Genomic DNA, 17,787 nt, shown 5'->3' with positions numbered 1-17,787 from the left:
TTACACATTTATACTGCATATGTTCTACTGAATTCTTGGATGCAGAGATAATAAAATCGATGTACTGATTATGTTATTTTTTATTGGTCCCCTTGTGTCCTTCTTTAGGGACCTGTTGGTGTGATGCTGTAATATGGTTTTGTGCTGTTGATCATCTATCAAATATATTTTACATTTAAAGAAAATCTAAAACCAAAAATGAAATGTAATATCTTGAAGCTTACCAGTTCTTTAGATGTGGTGACTGCTATATTACATACAGTGGTTACATAGTTGATAAGGCTGAACAAAGACATCGGTCCATCCACTTCAACCTGAGTGTGTGTGTGACTACTGTTTTTCATAACCCTATACATTGTGTTTACAAAGAAACACATTTAAAAGCTTTATGACCTTTTCCACACTTCCCGCTTACACCACCAACTGTGGAAGGGAATTCCACATCTTTACCAGACTAACAGTAAAAAACCCTTACACAGTTTAAGATTGAACCAACTTCATTGTGTGGCTGCGTGTCTTCTTTTAGAGAGCTAAGATTAAAAAGTTTTACCCCAATGTTATACAGTCCATATTTAAAATTTTGTATATTTCTGTCATATCCCCTTTTAAGCGTCACTTCTCTAGGGAGAATAAGTTAAATTTTTGTGGTTCTTCCTCATATCTGAGGTCCTCCAGCCCATTTGTTAACTTTGTTGCCCTTCTCTGGACTCTCTCCAGTTCAATGACATCCTTCCTGAGGATTGGTGATCAGAATTGGACAGCATACTTAAAGCGGGGGTCCACCTATCTATCGTTTTTTTTTTTTTGAGTTCATTCACAAACTTTTCTTCTCAGCATTACATACTGACATATTGTGTGTAATATGTCCGCCTGTGTCAGATTTCGTCGGAAAGAATAACTTATATTATTCACTGCAGGCGGTTTCCATCTTCATTGTGGGCATTTGAAGCCCACAAGCATTTATTTCCTGGATGTGGTGAATGCTGTGCTCCCAGCATTCACCACTCGTTCCCGCACATGCTCAGTGGCATCCTGGGAAGCCTGAGACTAGCTCCCAGGAGTCTGGGAGAGGCTAGAAACACGCCTACTCCCACGGGAGGAGAACCAGGAAGTGCAAAGAAGAATAGAAAAATAAAAGGTAATTATGGCGATTTAAATTTTTTTAAACGGCATGTCAGCATCTAGGCAAGAAAGAGAATACATACAGATATTGTTCAAAATTTGGGTGGAACCCCGCTTTAAGATGTGGCCGAACCAGGGTCTTGTAAAGTGGTAGAATTATAGTTTTATCTCTTGATGTTTTATCTCTTGATTTTTTAATGTACACTAATAGTCTGATGGCCTTGCTTGCTGCAGCTCGGCATTGCATGCTACTGCTGAATCGGTCATCTACTAGGACCCACAGATCCTTTTGCATCTTTGATTGCCCCAGAGGTTCTCCCCTTAGTGTTGGTTTTCTTTTTAACAACACTTGCTCACTGTACTGTATCAATGGAGGAGCAGTTTTGATACCCTATGCTGTTCTTCTGATTTGGACTAAAAGCATCTCATTTTCTTATCTCCATTATATGGAGAGAGGAGTGCTTGTAGTTCCAGAAAATAGCTGGGAAGGCTGATAACATTGTTTGAGATATCAGTTTGGTACAATGAACAGGAATTGTGCTGTACTTGCTTTGCTACAACATATTACATTTTTTTCTTGGGTTTAAGTATACTTTAATTATTCTATTAATATATAAAGCATTCTTTTTGCTCACTGAAGTGTTTTTGTGTCACTTTACAGCAGGACATGCCAAATGCCCGAGATCATTTCACTTACTTTAGCATTCTGCTTACATCTAATATTATGTAGTTTGGGTCTTTTTTGTGGGTTCATAACTCATATATATTTACTTTTAAAGAGTTTGTTAGTGTATTTGAACTTTGGATTTGTGACAGAATATCCATTTACATATGATTTCAAATGTAAATGCAATCCATAAATAATTTGGTAATTCTGTTTAATATTTTGTGTAACCTTCAATCCATTTTTTAATCATAATTTATAATAAACATAAAATATATATAAACAGGATAAAATGGATTGTTAAAGCTTTTGATGAACACGTTGGAAATCTAAATAAGGTTTGCATGTTGAAAGTATATTTTATATATTTTTGAAGAATTTTATTTAAAAAAATAGGCCTTATTAGGTATGTTTGTAAAAGCTGGAAACATGGGCTACATATGGCTTGGCTAACAGACAGCAATAAATATAAATATCTATCAAAAGACATCTCTGAGCATGTCATTTGACCTGCGCGTCAACTCTGTCATAGTGGTTTGACTACTTGGATTGAAACCTGACCTTTAAATCCAAAATTATGAGATAGTTTGTTGAAAATGTAATGTGTTTATCCTTTATCTAATAATGACAAAGTAAATTGAATCATACCCTTAGCAACAGAAGTGAAAAGGCGGAAAATGTACTTATTCAAATGATTTATGAATAGCTGTATTTTTATCCATGGCAATTTGCTTGCTTTTTCTCCAACATTCATTAATTACACCAATAGATATTTGTAATATGCTTTGACATGACTTCATTACTGATAAAGGAGCACTAAGAAGAAATTAAACTTAAAAACATTGGCTATTAATTGCTTCTTTTTAGCACTACCTGCAAAAAAATCTTTGATCTTGATATCATAGTAATTGTGTATATGATGAGAGCTGTATCATATAAGAGTAATCACTTCCTCATTTTTGTATGACGATGAACTTACCAGTTGGTTTTGATAGGCTGTGACAGCAGTAAAAACTGTTTCCTGAAAGATAAATGTCCTAAATTCTTCTGATTTTAAATTCAGTAGAGATGCAGTGTGGTCCTTCTTCTTGATAATATGGACCCTTGGCTGGTACTTGTGCATTGAATTCAGAATAATCTAAAAGACCAATACTAAATGTAAAAATGTGTTTCGATATTGCGCAAATTTAAAAAAGTTGACAAATCTGTTTCAGTCATTATTCATCTTTTTTGGAATACATGCAAGCCTGGGGCATCCAGCACATCTTTTCAGGTCTGTTTGACAAGCGGTGGCCAGAGGAGTTGTACAATTTCATTGTGTCAAAGTGGCATCATGTGCATGTGTATGATGCCCCTAGTGAATTCTTCATATACTGCTTGTGAGCGCTAGACTGTTGATCCCACAAGAGTATGTACTCCAAAAACGCACAATAAAAAGCTCTGGAATTTCCAATGGTACAAACACAAGGAATTCATCAAACAAGCTCACTGGTTCTGGTGAGACAGCTCTCAAACACTCAAGCCTCCTTCAATTGGTACTTGGAAGCAACTCAAAGTATAGACATACAAATGAGTGCCAAACAACAAAATAAAAATAGCCCTAAGTGTCTTTAATTGTGTGAGATATTCAGAATTTTCATCATAGCCCCCTGGCTTCTGATACAAAAATGGTCTCCACTGTGGCATATAAAACAGAGGGAACACAGGCTGCAGGCAGGTTGGAAGATCACACCATAAAAACGACAAATATAACAAAAGCAAGTCTGTTAAATATCTGAAGGCACCTGACACTGGGCAAATGATTTTGCCAAAATGTCTTCAGTAATATGGAAAAAAAAAGAATGGCATTAGGAAAAACAGTGCATTATGGTCAAAATGAGCTGTGACCTAAAATTTGGAATGAAAGATGTGATTTAAAATTCTGTGGCAGGAGCTCAGTCATTACCTACAAACTCACTATCCAGATTTACTGAATTTGCACTGTTTTTGTGAGCCAGAATTGGTTTAAGGGTAATATGGTACAAAGAGTAATTATTGAGTATATCCTATCTTCGGTTTGGAAATCTTAATGACAGAATAACAAATAATAAAAACCAAAAGAATATCTAAATATTAGACCATAAGGTGTATGTGTATGTGCATGCACATATGTTTTATGGTCTGTTTTTCAGGAATTCCAAGGGTTTTGTAATATCTTTTTGTTGGCAGCGTGGAAAGCTAAACATAAAACACAGCACATTAAGAATATCTGCGTTAACACTACAAATACTATAGACATATGTGCTGAATGTTTGACAATTAACAAGACACTCTACTATCTCTGTTGCTTAAAAAGCTGTGCATGCGTCTTCCTCTAATCATATCACACATGAATACCTCTATCCTCTCCAATTTTTTATCTGTTCAAACACTTGTGGTTGGGTGAGTAATGCAATCCTCTGGGATGGCGCTGGTGTTATTTTGGTGTATGCACTGTATATGACCTTCTATCAGTATGTACACACTTACATGCCCATGCTGGTCCAGTTCATTGTTTGTGAGCTTGACTTTCTCAAAAGAAACCATTTGCTTCAGTAGCTGTTCCCCAGTGAATGGGGAATCAGGATGCACATATAATCTAGTTGATAAAATAGAAAATAAATAGTTAATAATCATCATTAGCTTTTTAAAAAAATATATTTCTTTCAAATTTTATGAATTACTGAAACCTTTTTGCATGCAGTAAAAAAAAAAACTTATTTTTTTTTTTTTGCAAAAATGTAATCAGCAATGAATATTTTATTTTATCTAAATTCAAAACAAAAATAAAATGTAGCATATGCAAAAGTTTGGGCAGCCCATTTTCACAAATTAAAGCTTTCAAACATTTATGCGGACAGGTTTTTTAAAATATTTTCCTTGATAGTTTTCTTTCTTTCTTGATAGTTTATTCTTTCCTAATAGTTTTCTTCCATGCAGAATGTTTTTAGTTCAGGAATATTTATTTATAGCTTGCTTATTGCTTTCTATGATTTACAGGTACAGATTATCAGTAATTGATCATAAATAAATCCAGCAAACAAATAGTTGTGCTAAATTTACATAAATAAATAAAAATTAAAGCAAAAAATGCTTTAATACGCTCTTCCTGTCCTCAGCAGTATATACAGGTACATCTCTAAAATTAAAATATCATCAAAAAGTTAATTTATTTCAGTAATTCAATTCAAAAATTCAACTCATATATTATATAGATTCATTACACAGTGTGATATGTTTCAAGCATTTCTTTTTTTTTAATTTTGATGATTACAGCTAGTGAAAACCCAAAATTCAGTATCTCAGAAAATTTGAATAATACATAAGACCAATAAAAAAAAGGATTTTTAATACAGAAATGTTGGCTTACTGAAAAGTATGTCCATGTACAGTATTGTATGAACTCAATACTAGGTCAGGGCTTCTTTTGCATGAATTACTGCATCAATGCAGCATGGCATGGAGGGGATCAGCCTGTGGCACTGCTGAGGTGTTATGGAAGCCCAGGTTGCTTTGATAGCGACCTTCAGCTCATCTGCATTGTTGGGTCTGGTGTCTCTCATCTTCGTCTTGACAGATTCTCTATGGGGTTTAGGTCAGGCGAGTTTGCTGGCCAATCAAGCACAGTGAAACCATGATCATTAAACCAGATATTGGTACTTTTGGCAGTGTGGGCAGGTGCCAAGTCCTGCTGGAAAATTAAATCAGTATCTCCATATAGATGGTCAGCAGAGGGAAGCATGAAGTGCTCTAGAAATTCCTGGTAGAGGGCCGCATTGACTTTGGACTTGGTAAAACACAGTGGACCAACACCAGCAGATGACATGGCTTCCCATATCATCATGGACTGTAAATGGACATACTTTTTAGTAAGCCAACATTTCTGTATTAAAAATCCTTTTTTTTATTGGTCTTATGTAATATTCTAATTTTCTGAGATACAGAATTTTGGGATTTCACTAGCTGTAAGCCATAATCATCCAAATTAAAAAAAAAAAAGAAATGCTTGAAATGTATCACTCTGTGTGTAATTAATGTATATAACATATGAGTTTCACTTTTTGAATTGAATTACTGAAATAAATGAACTTTTTGTTGAAACTCAAATTTTTCTTAAATGCACCTGTACTTACATTTCTTTTGCTTTGCCCCACCCCACTGCTTCAGAAGCCAAAGGAGATATCTGGCACTTTTAGGTATGGAGGAGCATGTGACTTAAAGCGGAGTTCCACCCTATTTTTGAAATTTGGCATTGCTGAACACAATGGCATTAATGTTGGGAATGGTTTTTTTTCAAAGTATATTACTTGTAGGGTTAATAAAGATCTCCACCTCTGTCGTACCTCGCTACAGTGAGGCACGTCATATTCTGCCTCCCATTGGCTCCTGGGATATAAGTGCCATTGATCTCATAAGTCAGTGGGTAAATTGACTGACAGTTTGCCATAACAACGGGGCAGGAACTTCCTCTGTTGCGCCGCCATTGCTACGGCAACCTGCAATAGGAGTGTGCCACGCTTTGTACACACTGCACAGGCACGAGATCGGGAGGTGCATGCTGGGTAGCCAGTTTCACCGTATCACAGAAGAAACTCTGAGTGGGCTTCAAATGCCCACACTGAAGATGGGAGCTTGCGTGTTACAGAGGGTGGAGTACAATGGATAAATAAATAACTGAAATGATTACATATACAGCACATGCCAGATTGCATTAGGTAAGCTGCGACTATCACGGGGGTGCTTATGAGAGCAAAAAAAAAAACTGACTGGAGCTCCGCTTTAAGCTGGCCAAACATGTGTAAAATTTCAATTAAAAATATTTAGGAAAAGAAGGTTCTAAGGAAGTTTGTTCTTTTTATAATCATAGTGGGTCAAATTGACATTCCTTTTCAACCACAATGACGAGAAAATTTAAAGGAGCAGGATGGATAATTTTATTTTGAATGAACGAATTTCTAATAGTGTAGGTGGTTTTCATTTGGTAAAGTCCATTCATTCCAAAATAAAATGTTAAAAGCAAACAAAATCTTTTGAATGACATTCAATGGTTCTGAGAATTTCTGTACTAATTTTTCTAAGACTTTTCCTAAAGCTTTTCTTGTACAAAAGGTTTATTGAATAGAAAGACCATTAATAATACAGAAACAAAAAGAACACATAAATGAACATAGTACAGTGACATGCTTACATAGGCTTAATGACTAGTCTCAAATTACATAACATTAGCGATATGTAAAGTAATGTATTGTATGATGCCTAAATGAACGTATTATCTGATCATAAAGTAATGAACAAATCTCTATAGTGACAATACGTGTTCATATGATAATGTCATCTTATACTCTGTCCCAGTCAGGAATAAGCCCGTGGGTCAGAGGCTGAAAAAAAAGGGGAGCCAGAGAATGTTGGAGAAGAAAGGAGCAGAGAAGAGCTATAATAGGTATATAGAGTAGAAAAGATGGGGGGGAAACAAAGGAGAGAGTATGAAGGGAGAGGAAAAGTGGTAGAGGGGAGGGGGGGGGTCCGCGGGGTGAAGGGGTGGAAACCCACTACAATGAGAGTAGCATAGAATCAAATCTAGAGGGGTGGGCATAATTCACCCAAGGCTGCCATGTCCGAAGAAATTTATCATGCTTATCAGATAATATTGCAGTCAGTTTTTCGTTGACCATGATGTCATTAACGTGTTTTTTTACCGCTTCAAAACTAAGAACTGGGGTTTTCCAAGCTTTTGCAATAGTTAATTTAGTTGCAGTAAATATATGGGATGCCAGTTGGCGTTCCGGTCGCAACAATTCAGTGATTGGTTTCCCCAGGATGGCCTCAAATGGGTCCCTCTTTATATTAGTGTTGAAAAGACTTCGAAGGAGTGCATAAACCCTGATCCACAGTCTGCATGCCCTGGGACACCTCCACCAAATGTGTGCCATCGTGCCTTCTTGCAAACACCCTCGGAAACATAAAGGGGAATATGATGGGATAAAACTCGCCAGTCTGGCTGGAGTATAGTACCATCTGTATAGTACTTTGTATGCATTTTCCAAGAAGAGAACATTCCTGGAGCTTTTGGACAATGCAATAGTCATGACCTGCCAATCCTCCGGGTCCAACCTTTTTCCTAATTCTGCCTCCCACTGGAGATGATATGGTCTTAAAGGTGGTTTTGTGGAGCCAATAATGGCTGCATAAATTAATGAAATCAGACCCGAGGATTGGGGTCGTGATCTGCAAAGACTTTCAAATGGGGTTAGTGTGTAAGGGGTAGTTTGTGATTTTATGAGGGATTGGAGAAAGTGTCTTATTTGTGTGTATCTAAAATGTTCTCTAAGAGGGATATTGTGGGAAGAGCGTAAGGCTGCGAATGTTATAATTCTAGTTGGGGAAAGCAAGGAGTGTACATCCATGAAGCCATTTTCAGACCACCACCGGAATTGCTGTGGGTTATCAGTTCCTGGCGGAAACAATGGACAGTGAAGAAAAGAAAGTAGAGGAAGATGTGGAGAGATGAGACCTGCTGAGTATTTGACTGAGTCCCATAATCGTATTGAGTGTGCCAAGCATGGACCTATATTATTTGGGCGGTATGTCTGAGGAAGCCATGGGAGGGAGGCTAGAGGTATCGGGTGTGAGTCTACCATGTCCATCGTGGCCCATAGCAGCATTTGTTGTTTTTCATGAAGATGGGATAATGGTGCTATAGCTGCTGCTATGTAATATGCCTGTAGGTTGGGTACTGATAGACCCCCATTAATCTTACAAGCAAAAAGTACCTGCTTCTTGATTCTAGGTTTCTTGGAGCCCCATATGAACTGCCTAATTTTGCGCTGATGAATACGGAGTATATGAGAGGGGACCTGAACCAGTAAAGCCCTAAAATAATAAAGCAGTTTTGGGAGATAAGACATACAGATGGTCGCAATCCTGCCAAACCAGGATAACGGAAGGTTAGACCACGAGGAGAGCATACCTGCAAGTTTACTAAACAATAAGGGAAAGTTAGCTTGATATAGGCCCGAATAATTTGGGGTAAGTTGAATACCTAGGTAGGGTAACGAGTTTAACCATTGGAAAGAAAAGCATGACTTAAGGGTCGTTATTTCAGTGGGCGGAGATTAATCGACATTGCCTTTGATTTTGCAGAGTTAACACATAAACCCGACAAGGTAGCAAAAGTGTCCAGAAGAGCTAGTAAATTAGGCAGGGTGAGTCTCGGCTTAGTTATGGTGAGTAAAATGTCGTCCGCGAACATTGACAGTTTATGTGAGGTGCCCGATATCTCTACGCCTGCAATATCCGGATGGGATCTAATGGCTTCCGCCAGGGGTTCGAGCGCTAGAATGAATAATAGTGGAGACAGCGGGCATCCCTGACGAGTGCCCCTTCTGATAGGGAAGGTATTTGATTCAAACCCATAGTACTTCACTTTCGCTTGGGGGGAGTTATAGATAGCCGAGACCCACCGCATGAAACAGGAGCCAAATCTAAAATGTTTAAGTGTTTGTGTTAGGTAGGGCCATGACAGTGTGTCAAAAGCTTTGTTAATGTCCAGTGACAAAAACATCGTTTCTAGGGACCTGTTATGAGCAATATGTTGTATTTGCAAGAGACGCCTAATAGCATCACCTGCCTGTCTCCTTGGAACAAAGCCTACTTGATCTTTCTTTATTAAACGTGGGAGGAAGGAATTGAGGCGGGTGGCTAGAATCTTTGTTAAGATTTTCATGTCGATATTAATTAGGGATATTGGACGGAAATTAGCCCACGATGAATGATCTTTATCAGGTTTTGGTATCGTGACAATATTGGCCGTCAAGAGATTGGACGTAAAGGAGCTACCATTTTTAACAGAATTATACATCTTAGTTAAATAGGGGGCCACGACTTCTGCCATTTTCCGATAATAAAGGACCGTAAAGCCGTCCGGACCAGGTCTTTTACCTACCTTCAACTCTTTTATACACTGAAGAACTTCCGAAACCTGAATGTCACGGTCCATCAAAGCTGTATGAGTTTCAGATAAAGAAGGTAGAGATAAGTTTGTGAGAAAGGAATCAAGGCCTTGAGGTGGTCTGGTTCTGAGTAAAGTTTAGTAAGGCGATACCTGAATTCTTCCAGGACTCGCTGAGGATTACCAGTTAGGACATTATGACGGGTGCGAAGAGTAATGGGGGTAAATTTCGGGGTAAAGGTACGTACTCCCTTAGCTAACATTGCGTTTGGCTTATTTGCTTTAATGTACCAATTCTGTCGGGCCCAACGTAAGGTCCTTTCTGCTTCCTCCGTTAGGCATAAATCTAGTTCTGTGCAAGCTTTATCTAGAAGTGTGCGGTTAGCAGGGGTAGGTGATTGTTTGAAAGATGTGGACGCAGCCTCTAACTTTAATTCGAGATTGCGTCAAATTTTTGCCCTCTCTCTTTTGCGTCTAGATGCTATACGGATTACATGGCCCCTGAGAACAGCTTTATATGCTTCCCAGAGTGTAACTGGGGATGATACTGTGCCTGTATTAATTTGAAAATATTCAACGGAAGCGGCATGAATGTCAGTAAGGATCTCTTTGTATGATAGAAGAGAATCATTCATCACCCAGGGAGAAAATTGTGGTTTACTTAGAAGAGAGTGACAGACCGTCAGGATAGGATCATGATCCGACCAAGGGACTGTGAGGATTGAGATTGATTCTATTAAGGGAAGGTGTTTGCGAAGAACAAGCATATGGTCAATCCTAGAATGCAAATGATGGGGATGGGAATAATGAGTGTAGTCCCTACCCAGAGGATGAAGCTCTCGCCATATATCTATTAAATCATGAGTTTTTAGTGACTGTGAAAAAGATTTGGCGGCCGGAAAAGGGGTTTTATGGTCCGATGGATATTTGTCAAGAGAGAGATTCAGAGTTACATTAGAGTCCCCCGCCAGCAGGAGGGTGCCTCTTTGGTGGGATCGTAACAGGGAGCAGACATGGGAAAGAAAGGGCCCTGGATTTACATTTGGGGCATAGTAAGTCAAAATTGTCACTTCGTTATCTTGAACAGTGCCCTGCAGAAGTAGATACCTGCTGTTTGGGTCGGATATTTGTTTACTGCAAATAAATGGGACCGTTTTGCTTATGGCGATCAGAACACCCCTGTGTTTAGTGGAAGCATTGGCCAGAAAAACCTGCGGGTAATAAGCTGCAAAATATTTGGGGCATGAAGTGGAAGAGAAATGGGTTTCTTGCAAACAAGCTATATCTATTTTTTGTTGTTTAAGATATTTGAAGATCTTGACCCTTTTTTGGGGGGAATTCATACCCTGAACATTCAGGGAGAGCCAATTAAGAGACATAAAACCAGGGAATTTTCCTATCTAGGTTCACAACCGGACACCCCACGGACCTGGGGAGAGTGGGACGAGGAGGAGGGACAAGAAGAAGGTAGTAGAAAGAAAGTAAGGCAAGTAGGATAAATGTAGTAAGAAGAGCTTGAAGTAGAGTAAGCAATAATATCTTAATTGCATTAATTTGTGGGTTGTAAGACCCACGTTCGAGTAGGACGTCGACAGAGACAGGCGTCTCCGTCAATCACCGACTCATTAGAGGGAGCATCGGTCCGTCGGGACCACCGGCCTATCATGTAATATTATAAGTGTTTAAAACATTTTGCGCACAGAAACTAAGGACGATTGAAAACTATAAAGATAATAAGAGTAATAACAATTAGCACAACTTAAGCAAAGGTTTCTACTAAACAGGTGCTGGTAAAACATAAACAGACATAAAAGTTCAACCAAAACTATTCCCCTATGGTCCGGAGGAGAGAGCTCAAAAGGCCCAACACCCCCACACCCACAAGGGGATTGACCTAACCCCCTCCGCGCCCTCCCCCCACCGCCCCCGAAAAATGGAGGCGGCGGAGGAGGGCGCGGGAGCCTCCAGCCGTGCCGCTGCAAAACACCCGAAAGGGCCATCTCCGCAGCAACGGCCTCGCCCTCCCCCCGGCATGTCGAATCCTGAAAGATATCTGGATATTGCAATAAACTTTCTGTTAGTATGGAAAAATGATAATAATAATAATGAAAATAAAAAAATAAAAAAATAATAATATATAGAAAAGGGGAAAAAAAATTAAAAATAGTTGAGAGCGTCCTCCTATGACCTCGTCTTCATGCCAAACTTAAATTAACCTATTCTCACCCCTCACCGCCATCTCACTAGTGGGGCGGACCATATTGGGGTGTCCACTTAAATCCCCAAAACTGAGGACCAAACAATTTGCAGTGAAAGGCGCTGGTTCAGTCCCAAACACTCTCAAATGATCCAGGTGTAAAAAGTCAGAAAGTAAATAGGATAAATCGACCTCGACCTGGGGTCAGGCTGCACAAAAAAGAGAAGGGGGGGGTCAGGTGACATCACAGTAGCAAGTGAAGTAGAGTACCTTCATCCATTGTTGGACTTGTGGAACCTCTGAGACTGTAGATCTCGGAGAGCCTGGGATCCTGCTTGAGAACGCTGAGAATTTTGTCGGGAGGGTCTGGGGGGTCCCGGCCCGGAGGAGGAGGACGCCGCCGCCACCTGGGAGGAAGGGAGATCCAGTTGCAGGTCCTGAAAGTGACGTCTCAAATCTGCTGGGGATGTGGCCTGGAATTGGCGGCCCAAGTGGGAGAAAGTTAACTTGAACGGGAACCCCCATCTGTATTTAATCCCTTGGGTTTGTAGGATTTGCAGGTATGGTTTAAGGCCACGCCGTCTGGCGATTGTGACTGGTGACAGATCCGCAAATAGTTGAAGGGAATTTCCTTGGAAGGAGAGGGGTTGCTGCTCTCTTGCTGCTTGTAGGAGTTTCTCCTTAGTGCGGTAGTAGTGGAATTTTATGATTATGTCTCTCGGGGGATCATCTGTGGGCTTGGGGGCCAGGGATCTGTGAATTCGATCGAACTCTAACCTCTCCACTGGAATCTCCGGAGCCAATTCCTGGAAGAAAGCAGTAGCTGTGTCCTGCAGGTCTGTCACCGCCTCAGGGATACCGCGGATGCGTAGGTTGTCCCTGCGGGCCCTGTTTTCTGCATCTTCCAACTTATCTTTCAGGGTCTCAAGCTCCGCTGATAGTTTATCTACCTCTTCTTCATGACCCTCCAGCACTGTCGTGGCTAGGTCCATGCGTTGTTCTAATTGATTGGTGCGGTGGCCTATCTCTTTAAGGCCCCGCACCAGGTCAGAGGAAAGCTTGCGAGAGGCCACAGTGATTTCATCTCTCACTATAGAACTAAATTTTGCCAGGAGATTATCAGGGTCTAAGGGGAGAGGGCTCACAAGGTCCGTGGGGAATTGCTGCAAACTGTCTGTGGGAGATTCAGGGTTCTCATCTGAGATGTGAGCGGCGTCATCTGGCTACGGAGGTCCGGACGCCATATTGGATTTAGCCTTGCCAGGGCCTGAGGTATTTTTCTGAGGCTGCCAGGTTTTTTGTCTAAGCTTGCCTGATCGGTACATTACCATCAGAGTCCAGGGCTGTTCCGGTGGCCGTGGAGGTGGTTGTGCTGTGTCCCCGCTCCGTCTGTGCGCTATACGGCCGGTGTAGTAGTTCCGATGGCGCGGTGCGGAGGAATCAGGCAGCCATCTCCTTCGCTCGCGCGCATGCGCCCCCCTAAAACTTTTCATTCAAAACTCTATCCATCTATGGGAAGTTTTAGTCATGTGACAGTGTTAGGCCAATCAGAGCTGCCACACAGGGCCACAGCCCTGTCAAATCAAAGGAATTGTAAAACCTCCCTTTTTTAAAATAAAAATAACAAACATGCCTATACTTACCTGCTCTGCAATAGTTTTGTGCAGAGTAGCCCTGATCCTCCTCTTTTGGGGTGCCCCACTGGCGCTCCAAGCCCCTCCTCTTCTCCAGGTGCCTTCACGAAATGGTGCTTTCCATGTAGGCTTGCTCCAGAGTCCAGCTACTGCGTCCATTGACACAGACAGTGAAACTCGGCTCCGCCCCCGCTCCCATGTCACAGCTTTTGATTGACAGCAGCGGAAGCCAATGACACCTGCTGTTATCGATTTGTCCAATGAAGAGGGCATCAGCAGCTGGAGCTGCTGCACTTTTGCACATCCCTGGATTGGATCGGGCTCAGGTAAGAAAAAGGGGGGTTCTGGGGGCGGCTGCAGCACAGAAGGTGCAGAACAACAAGTGGGGAGACATCTGCCCATCAACTGTAATGTTTTTATTATTGTCTAATTGTGCATGCGTGGTTAAGAATTTCCTTTTCTAAACTCATTGAGAATAAAGGATCAGCTTGGTTGCATGGAGATCTTCAATATTGGATCGATGCAGGATTGGGCCATTTATGGACAACATAATTTTGTTCCTTTCAGTGGTTACACTAACTTTTCTCTTACGTTATACATTATAAAACATACAATATACATTTTTACTAAGGGTGAAAGAGCTGTATAAAACTATAACGCTAGATTCAAAAAGCATTCACGGAGCTAGTTTATGAAATAATGGAATTAAAGTGCAACTTTTGCATACAGCAAACTACTAGACTCCTGGTATAATTTATGCCTGGTTGCTTTTGTAGTAGCTTTACTTTTCTCTAGTTAACTAAGTCATGTCAAATTATTTTAGCCCTGTGCTGGATGTGAAGCAAAGGGAGAAAACCATAACAAATATTGCTTGATGGGTAAATAGTATAAGTATGCACATAACTGATGTGGCAGTGGACTATATATCAATAACCTAACCATCAAAGTGGTGGTTACATAAACATCTGGTCGGCTCCCAATGATGCCAGCAACAAAGATGGTGATGGATGTGGGACCTGACATGTAAAGCCGCGTACACACGGGCGGACTTTTTGACCGGACTGGTCCGACAGACCGAGTCCGGCGGACAATCCGATCGTGTGTGGGCTTTATCGGACCTTCAGCGGACTTTTCCAGTCGAAAATCTGACGGACTTTAGATTTGGAACATGCTTCAAATCTTTACGTCGTAACTCCGCCGGACTCAGTAATCCGCTCGTCTGTATGCTAGTCCAACGGACAAAAACCGACGCTAGGGCAGCTATTGGCTACTGGCTATCAACTTCCTTATTTTAGTCCGGTGTACGTCATCACGTCCAAATCCGTCGGACTTTGGTGTGATCGTGTGTAGGCAAGTCCGTGCATTAAAAAGTCCGTCGGAAGTCCGTCAAAAGTCCGTTGGAAAGTCCGTCGGACCAGTCCGGTCGAAAAGTCCGACCGTGTGTACGCTGCATAACACTGGCACAGCAGATCACAGCAGGACAACACTGGATTGGCTGGCTAGAATATTATGTAAATTGTGAATAACACCACAAAGAAAGGTAAGAGGCCATAAAAAAAAAATGAGAGAGAGATAGAGACTTGAGTTCCTCTTAAATCAATACAGACACAATGCAAATCTTTTCTGTACAGTAAAAAAATGAAAAATGTTGAGGATTTGAGTTTTGGCTATTATACTAAACTGCTGCATGGGCCATACACGGTCATGTATAAGTATTTTTGAATACATTTCACATGTGTAATTGAACTTTACAGTGGATAAAATAATTTAAGTGTCTCTTATCTGTTTAAAGTAGTTAGGAAATACTTACAACCCTGTTTTATTAGAGTGGTGCTATAATATTCCTCAGTCAATATATATTCGTATTGTGGAACCAACATATTTTGTAGAACAAACTTTTTCTACATAAGCCATGTACTGAATTCACTGTAAGTGCTTTTAAAACATAATTACCATGAAATGCCTGCTGTTTATGTTAAAGTAAATCTTCATCATATTTTATTGCACAATTTTGCTATTTTCATAGCATTATTCCAATACTCTTGAGCTTAATCTGTGTAATATATCTTTTCTAAGACCTGAAATGGTTTTAATGACAGTGTTATCTGAATTCATTTAGGATTATAATTATGGCATAATTTCTTTTATTTTAACCTTGTTTGGTTTATTGTAGCAGCAATAGCCACAGACTGGTAAATCAAATCTGAAACATAGGATATTCAACATAAATACTTATAGTGTAACTAAGTAAACCTTTTTTTTTTTCATTTTGGATAGAGCGGAGAGGGACTAGAACATCTGTAATACTGCTGCCTGTGCCAACTTTAGGGAGAATCACCTTGTCTTGTCTCTCATCGAAAGTGAAAGTAAAAGAAAATCCCATAATTTTGGGTTGGCATCAGAACAGGAATAAAAGGGTAATCTTCCAATAGGGACATGAGTTCTGGCCCTTGTGACAGCCTGGGATTCCCTCCCTTTGGGGAGATTTCTGCTCACCTCCTGTTTTGGCTATACGACAGGAAGTGAAGAAAAATCTCTTCAATGGGACACAAATGGCAACCCCCCCCCCAAAAATAAAAACCCCAGAAATTGACAGGCATCATAAACCACCCTTATGCCACGTACACACGATTGGACATTCCGACAACAAAACCGTGGATTTTTTTCCGAAGGATGTTGGCTCAAACTTGTCTTGCATACACACGGTCACACAAATATTGTCGGAAATTCCAAACGTGAGAACGCGGTGACGTACAAGACGTACGACAAGCTGAGAAAAAGGAAGTTCAATAGCCAGTGCGGCTCCTTCTGCTTGATTCAGAGCATTTGTGAGCTTTTGTGCGACGGACTTGTGTACACACGCTCTGACTTTCCGACAACAAGTGAAGTTGGCGGAAAATTTGAGAACCTGCTCTCAAACATTTGTGGCCAGAAATTCCGACAACAAATGTTCGATGGAGCATACACACGGTCGGACTTTCCTGTCAGAAAGTTCGACCGTGTGTACGCGGCATTACTCTATCCAAAATGAAAAAAAAAAGTTTTGCCTTTAGGAACGATTTAAGGTGAGGTGATTTGTGGTGAGAGAAATACTGGGGTTGCCATTGCTGGATTTAAATTCTATCTATAAATGCTATCTGCTTTAGTGACCTGAAGCAGATCTGGACAGAAAAAATCAAAAGCATACTTTTTTTTACATATACATATCAGTGACTTAAAGGGATATGTAAAACCTAACAATGAGCCTAACAATGAGCTTCTCTTATTCGGTCCTTTTTTGGCTGTCAACTATACAATTGAAAGCATTTGATTATCGGTCCTGTCTTGTTTCTGTTGCCTGATACAGAAGGGTGAGCAATCTTTGTCACTCTAGAACTGGAAGTGTGTAACTGGCAGAAATTAAAGCTGTTGTAAACCGCTGAAAAAAAACCCTGCAAGACAATGGCCTAATGTGCTAGTATGCATTGCATACTAGCACAATATGAAATACTCACCTTAGAACGAAGCACTCTCAGCGGCGCTCAGTCACCACTGAGAGGGCTAACATCTTCTCCCGTCCTTTCTCCTGGGATTGCAGGCTCCGGCGCTGTGAGAGGCCAGAGCCGCGATGACGTCACTCCCGCACATGCGCGCGGGATCCCTCAGTTCCAGCAAGAAGCTCTGAAGGTCCCGCACAGTATGTCGGACCGACAGAGCGCATGCACCTCTGACGTCAGCGGCTGTACGCAGGGTGAATATCTCCTATATTTTACCTACAGGTAAGGCTTATTATAGACTTACCTGTATTTAAAAATTACAAAGTGGGGTTTACAACTGCTTTAAAGGAATGTGGGGAAAAAATGCAGCAGCTACCACATCTAAAAACCACTAAACTGCAACATATTAAATGTTTTGAGTTTAGATACACTATAATACACAAAAAACTATAATGGTTCCTATACTTTATAATTTCTATAAATGTGTGTGCTTTTAAACTCATGTTTTATACCTGCTTTTTTAATGTAGCAGAAGCCTTTTCATTTCAGACAGTCTCTATCCAAAATGACTCTTTAGATGCATCCATTTGAACAGAAAGACAAGAAATGTGAGGGTGGGGGGTAAGTCACTTCTCTGCCTCACTGAGGCTTATTTGCTAAATGAGCAGTAAATGTTAGTCCAGCCATACATGGTTCAAATCTTGGCTGGTTCAGCAGGAACCGGCCGA

General features: G+C 40.5%; 1 protein-coding gene across 1 annotated transcript in view; it reads right to left on the bottom strand.

The window, feature by feature from the left end:
- The window catches only part of TBX20 (T-box transcription factor 20), a 69,712-nt gene that overhangs the window by 30,071 nt on the left and 21,854 nt on the right, over positions 1-17,787 (bottom strand). Inside the window, exons 4-5 of the mRNA XM_073632684.1 lie at positions 4,295-4,403; positions 2,766-2,924 (exon numbers count right to left, since the gene is read on the bottom strand). Coding sequence (XP_073488785.1) covers positions 2,766-2,924; positions 4,295-4,403 — 268 coding nt within the window. The remainder of the gene's footprint in view (positions 1-2,765; positions 2,925-4,294; positions 4,404-17,787) is intronic.

The sequence above is a fragment of the Aquarana catesbeiana genome, linkage group LG05 (assembly GCF_042186555.1).
Source record: "Aquarana catesbeiana isolate 2022-GZ linkage group LG05, ASM4218655v1, whole genome shotgun sequence".
Lineage (NCBI taxonomy): Eukaryota > Metazoa > Chordata > Amphibia > Anura > Ranidae > Aquarana > Aquarana catesbeiana.
This window is presented reverse-complemented; position numbering and strand designations above follow the sequence as displayed.